Source organism: Nipponia nippon, unplaced genomic scaffold (assembly GCF_047370975.1).
Source record: "Nipponia nippon isolate SJK-2023a ecotype South Korea unplaced genomic scaffold, ASM4737097v1 scaffold_11, whole genome shotgun sequence".
In the NCBI taxonomy this organism is placed as follows: Eukaryota; Metazoa; Chordata; class Aves; order Pelecaniformes; family Threskiornithidae; genus Nipponia; species Nipponia nippon.
Genome location: NW_028262302.1, coordinates 15,164,691 through 15,171,120, shown reverse-complemented (window position 1 = coordinate 15,171,120; position 6,430 = coordinate 15,164,691). Strand labels below are relative to the sequence as shown.

At 41.9% G+C, this 6,430-nt stretch overlaps 1 protein-coding gene across 1 annotated transcript; it reads left to right on the top strand.

Annotated features, from left to right (window-relative positions):
* The first annotated feature begins 5,627 nt into the window (after nucleotides 1-5,627).
* Nucleotides 5,628-6,263, top strand: LOC148056839 (thyroxine-binding globulin-like). Its single transcript, XM_087747079.1, is given in 1 exon segment — nucleotides 5,628-6,263. A coding segment is annotated over 1 exon segment (636 nt).
* The last annotated feature ends 167 nt before the right edge of the window (nucleotides 6,264-6,430 follow it).

Genomic DNA, 6,430 nt, shown 5'->3' with positions numbered 1-6,430 from the left:
TTCTCTGAATCAATAAATACTATACATGGACAGGAAATTTTTGAGGGTTTAATGAATGAAATAAAATGGGATCATATCCTTTATTTACTGAGGTTTTAGAGCTGAAATATTATCTTCGAGACTTTGCAATAAGAAAATGAAAACACAACCATTTTGCACATCTCTCTATAACTGAGTTGTGTTTCTCACTGTGCTTCTCCAGTTGAGACTGCTTTTTACATAGGTAACCATCAAAAGAAAACTAAAGAAAATCTTGAATACATTTGAAAACTATGAAATATGAAATTTGTTATCCTAAAGTCATTATTTTAATAGCAGTCAGGAACTGAACTCCTGCTGTATTATGCCTGACTGACATATGAATCCCAGTTCCATCTAGATTCAATGAGAAACATAGATCTACATTCCTTCTGGATAATTTGACAATACCATTCATCATCTGTAACTTCCATAGTCATTGTTTGAAATAGATATGTTTACCTCTCAAATTATGTAAATTGTATATTAAAGACTCATTAGAGTAACAAGCTCCTGACATAGAGGTCTCATTAATCTCCATCTACAGTATAAATGAGCATGCAGGATCCATCAAATGGGATAACAGAGCTAAGACAAATACTTTTGGAAAAAGAAATGCAGGGAAGATTCTTACATGAACGACTACCAGGCTGAGTGTGGCTTATCCATGCATCCTCCTTCCTTGCTGACTTGAAGGCCAGAGGCAGGCAGACCTTGTAGTCCTGTTGTAAGAATAGAAATTCTTGGGAAAATCTGACTGCAACCATGTATGTCTTCAAGACATACTCTAGGTAGGTTCTTCAACCTAACCCTGACTACTGCTCCAGAGCCCTCCTCTGGCTCCTCCACAATGACTGCATCCTTTCAGCTAGAGTTTGGTGCTGGGATAAGCAATGGTGAATTTTGGCAATGAGTATACTGTCTTTGTAGACAGGACATGAAGACAGCCTTGGGCCAGCTGATACAGAGTGGTTCATGTCTATATCAGATATGTGATATATAATGCAGATATTATAGATCTTCTGGAGTGGGGTGGCTGTGTCTGCTCTGCAAGCACTTGGTCTGTGTCTTCCCTTGGCCAATGCTGACATTTTGCTGCCTTGAGACATTGCCATTTTTTGTTTTGCTTTCCTTTCAGAGTGCCCAAAATAACAGGAGAGTTATGTAACAGCCTGAGAAAATGTTTACAGAGAGTGACACTGAGGGTGGGCATTGAATTCAGCAGGGCATGGCTGGGGCTGCCTGAGGTTGCAAGGCTTGCTGATGAAAGGAGCTGGGCAGCTTGTACCAGAGATGCTTGGAGTAAAATAGTATGAGTACAGTCACATGATCAGGAATGAACTACGGTGTAAATCAAAGTGGCAGTGTAGGCACATTTTGCAGGCCCAGAAGCAGCCCCTGTGGTGGACCAGCTGTTGGCTTGCAGAGCCTCTGCTGACCGCCCTGGTAGGACAATGGACCTCTTCTTCAAGCCACCACCTCATGAGAACACTGAAAACTGAAGCAACTTGAAAGAGTTTCAGAAGAAATCCATGTTGACTTTCAACAAGAGGATAATACAGATGAATGTCTGAACAGCAAAAACATTTGCATTTGTGTCTCTGCCACAGATTTCTCACCATACTGAAGCATGCTTTGGTTCACCTCAGAGTCATGCGGGGAATCCAGAAGTACCCCCAGCCCTTGCATACAGCTCTTCTTTATAGCACTGAGCTCTCTTTCCACCTTCCTCTTCAGCTGGCCATGCAGCTGCACAGCAGACTCCACTGCCTAGGCTTCCTTTTCTGATGTCACCAAACCAAGGCTCAAAGAAAGCCTCCGAGTGTGGGACTGTTTCTGAACTGACGCTAAGTTCATTTCGAGGGAAAAAACAAGTTGCATGTTAATTGCTCCTTCTGCTCTGCTTTTCATAGAACAGAAAGTTAGCTTTGTTTAGCATGTTGTAGCAAGTGTCTGAGCTGCAGGGTCAGGAAAGTAAATACCCAAGGCAGGCCATAACATACCTCAGGAGATGTTTTAGCACTTGTGCTGTTAGCTGGCAACAACCTAGCAAGATGTATCTGGTAGAACAGCTTCTCATGGCCATGGACCTCTTCTCTCCAAAGTGTTTGCCTATGGCAATTATGCATGTTTGGGGACAGCAAACATTAAAGCCAGCTGGCCCTGCGATCACTGACTTCTACACGCCCTGCATGACTACACATGGATGGAAAATAGTTTCATCAGCATTTATCTGCATCCTCAGGTAACATTACATGGATGAAAACAAAATTAACAGAAGCGTAAATGCTTAATGCTGCTCAGCTGTATAACTAAAGGAGCAGAACAGAACAGCCAACAGCCTAACAGCCTTGGAGCACTGTGAGCATCTCTCTCATTTTTCCTGAAAGACTTCATTTGTGCAATCAAGCATTCTAGCTTATACATTCATTTAATTCAAATTCAGTAGTTTTGTGGCTGGCAAAAGAGAACAGCCTGCTCCATCAAGCCTCATCTGACCTATACAAGTGATCCAGGGGACAGCAGCAACTGGTACTCTAGTAAGAAAAAAGACAAATTCGAAACCAAAGTACTTAACAGCAAACTTTGGCTATATCTAAAACAAGCATGCAGAGTTCAGCTGTATTCTGAAAAGAAAAGAAAGTGAGGAAGTAGATACTGTGCAGGGAACCTAGCTGCATGACCATGGCTATGTGATCCCAGTAAATAATAAAGTACATCTGAAAGCAGCACAGCTGGGGACTGGGAACAGCCATGCTTATACTGTTTTACTTACACAGTTCCTCAGCTCCTCAGGATCCAGGGAACTGTGCCGCCCCTTCCTAAGCAGAGAGTAAGAAGTCCTGCAAGGTGCAGCAGAGGCATAGAGCAGGCATTCTCCTGGCTGGCTGATCAAACCATGCATCTAAACAGTTCATCCAGCCATGAATGCTGGTTAGCCAGCTTCACAGCACTTATCTTCCTTTGGAAGAATCCCAGGAAATTGAAATACATCTTTACAAGACGACTGAGACTTATGGTTTGAGACTGCCTTGATTTGTTACTGGTTAATGTTACTGGGTTGCTCTCTTCTGTTATTTGCTATTCTTTGAGACATTTGGGACTGTGCCTTGGTTTACTGTTTATATATGTTACAACAGTTGCACTTGTTCAGTATCATGTTTGGGCACTCACAGTGATGGCACACATATTTTAGACAGCTTTTTCAAGTGCTGAAGTCTACATTAAGTACTTTTCAGATCTTGATGTATTAGGCACTCCTTAACAGAGATACAGAGAGAATTAGGTTGTGAGGAGACACTGTGTCTGAAAGATTACCATTCAATATAGAGCTAAAATTCACCATTCTTACACGAATGAAAGGTACTCTATTAATGAGGCCAAGAGGACTCATTGGTTTCTGAATAGTGATCAGTGGGGTCTCTACTGTGTAGAAATAAAAAGATGAGATGTTTACACTTAAGTAGAGTCCAGTAGGCTGGGTAGCATGGCTGAGCAGAAGTGGTGCTCCGTGCAGCTCCCTTGCCCTGACCCTGACCTTCAGAGCTTAGGGCTGGGCAAAATTGTGTGTCTCCAGATGAAGTTATCTCCATCTCAGGTAGTGTATAGGGCAAGGTAGCCGCCCTTGGCACAAAAAAACCAAATCTCATTTCCAATAAATATTTACTTAGGAGTTGCATACCCTTTGGGATGTAACACTCTACTGACCAGCTGGGCCCCATGGTCTTTGCTCTCTGTTTGGAGTGATGTGGACACATGCATATGATTTCCAAGAAAACTAGCTTCATCAGCATTCAGCTTTGTCCTTCTAGGTAATATGTATTTGAAGCCACATAATGTTTAACAGAGGAAAACTGCAGTATAAGTAAAGCAGCAAGAAACAGCGAAGCCACATGAGAGCAAGACCCTTCTGAATGTAATGCAAGTACTGAGTTATCTTTACCTTAACGATTTTAATGCAGCTGAATGGCATTTAGCTAGTGAGTCATGAAGCACAACTGCTTTCAAGGGTGAAATCTGGTTTCTAAACACTCAAATGACAGCAGAAGTTAATTTCAAGAAATATTGAATAGAAAATTGTGGGGATACGTTATAGGAGCTCCACAGAGTATAACTCTGCTCTGAATGTTTATTCCAAATAGCTCTTTCACATCTGCAAGAAACCTGTTTCGTTAACAAGGGGGAAGTATTCCAACTTCCCATCTGTCAATCTTATTTTTTATCATTACTAATATTCCCTAAACTTACAACCAGATAACCAAAACAGAGGTGAATGAGCTGTCTTATTTACACCAACATGGTCCAGACAGGATTCAAGTTGATTTTGCTATGCTGACCTACCCTGTAAGTCCTGATTTACTCAGATCACACAGAGTAAAGCTACAGAAGGACAAGTTGGCTCCTTTTCACCCAAATCTTAGTGGTCAGAGTGCTGACACAGGGTGGGGAAAATCCAAATAAACATCTCATCTGCTCTGCTGAACCCATGTCTTTGATTTCCTTTGCCATTGACTGGGGGGTAAGCAGGTAACTTATGATCTTCTTCCCCAAAGCCATTATGCCTCAAGTAGGACATTAGGTAAAGGCTGTTTGGAGTTGCTTTTCTATTCATTAGTACAAATTTTAATTGGAATAGCTCTTACCTGCTTTCTGACAGGTTAAACATCCTAGACACTACAAATCATCCCAACACATTCTTGGTCTAACCTGTAAAAGAGAAAGCAACAAACAAACAACAACAAAAAACAAGTGGCCACAGGTATCGGAAACAGCCAAGATGCCACGATCCAGGCTCTTTGCTGAGCTCTGCTCTGGCCATGGGGCTATTTGCCTTAGGAAAGGAGGTTTTCCTGCTGATACAATGTTTGAGAAGACAGGAGGTGCCAAGCCCACACCAGTGAGTTCACCCTCCCATGACCAGGATGGTGGGGGTAGACAGAGAGGAATCCATCTGGAAGACATGTGTCACGTGAGTGGTTGTTTAAAATAAAGCAACATATTCTGATCTAATCAGGTACTGAAGCAGAAAATTTTTTACCAGCTCTCTTGTGATTAGTCACTTTGTATATTAAAATGAGTCAGGAATAAGAGAAAGAATACCACTTTGAGTGCTGCAATCTCATATTGTTTTCCATTGATGTAGCACTGTCATTTTATGTAAGCCTCATTCAATCACTAATACCATAATAATCCTGAGAGTTCTTAGAGATAAACATAAAGGAATTAAAAGTTACTCCTGATGTGCTGCCTTACCATAAAACAGATTTACACAGAGATTAAAAAAAAAAAAGTCTTTTCACTTGTTCTCTCCCTCCAACTCTTGTTTTTCTTTAATACTCACATGTTTCTTTCTCCAGTAGCAAGGAACTTCTGTAGCTGGACTAAAGCAGAACTGAAGTAGGCAGCCATGGATAGGAATTACAGATAAACTCAGCAGCATAAGGATTTAAAAAACACTTCCATAGTAAAAGAGCAGGTCAAGAGATAACAGTGATTACCAGATAGCTGTTGAAGGTAGTAGCAGATAGAAATAAAAGACGAGATGTTGACATAGCTGACCTCCAACATCCAAGACCATTTGTTCTTTGTCCACACAGTAGCTGCAAAGGATGACGAAGGCCACCCTCCCGCTATGCTTGCTGATGGCCATGCTTCACTTCACTGTCCACAGCCTGACCCAGACAGACCACTACAATGACAAGCCCAAGGCAACTGGCCCCCAGGAGCAGCATCCTCATGAAGGAGATCCTCTTGAGTCTTGCTAACAGATAGTTCCCAGCAACACAAACTTTGCCTTCCAGTGTTACAGGCAAATAACCACCCAAGAACCTGGCAAGAACACTTTCTTTTCCCCAGTCAGCACCTCCACTGCCTTTGCCCTGCTAGCCCTGGGCTCCAGAGCCACCAGCCAGGCTCAGGTACTGGAAAGGCTGGCCTTTAACCTCTCTAACACCCAGGAGGAGGAGATACACCACGACTTTCATCATCTCCTCCTCTTGCTGAACCACCCTGGCAGCCAGGTGCAACTGAGCATAGGGAACGCCCTGTTCATGGACAAACACCTGAAGCCACTGAAAATATTCCCAAAGGACATCAAAAAACTGTACAAAGGAAGTTTTTCTAGTGACTTCCAGAATTCCACTGAAGATAAAAAAGGGATTAATGACTGTATAAACAACAAAACCCATGGGAATATAAACCAAATGCTTAAAGACCTCAATCCAAACACTCTATGTCAAAGATGACAGGGAACAAGATCTTTAATAAACTTGGAATACCTTTGATCTTCAAGTATGAGTGTAAATCTTCAGATATGGGTTTATCTGGTGTACATTAGTCTGGACTATATTAATATATCCTCCTTGAAATAAGCATTCGATTGTGTTCTTTCTCTTTTGATTTTAAGCCTACT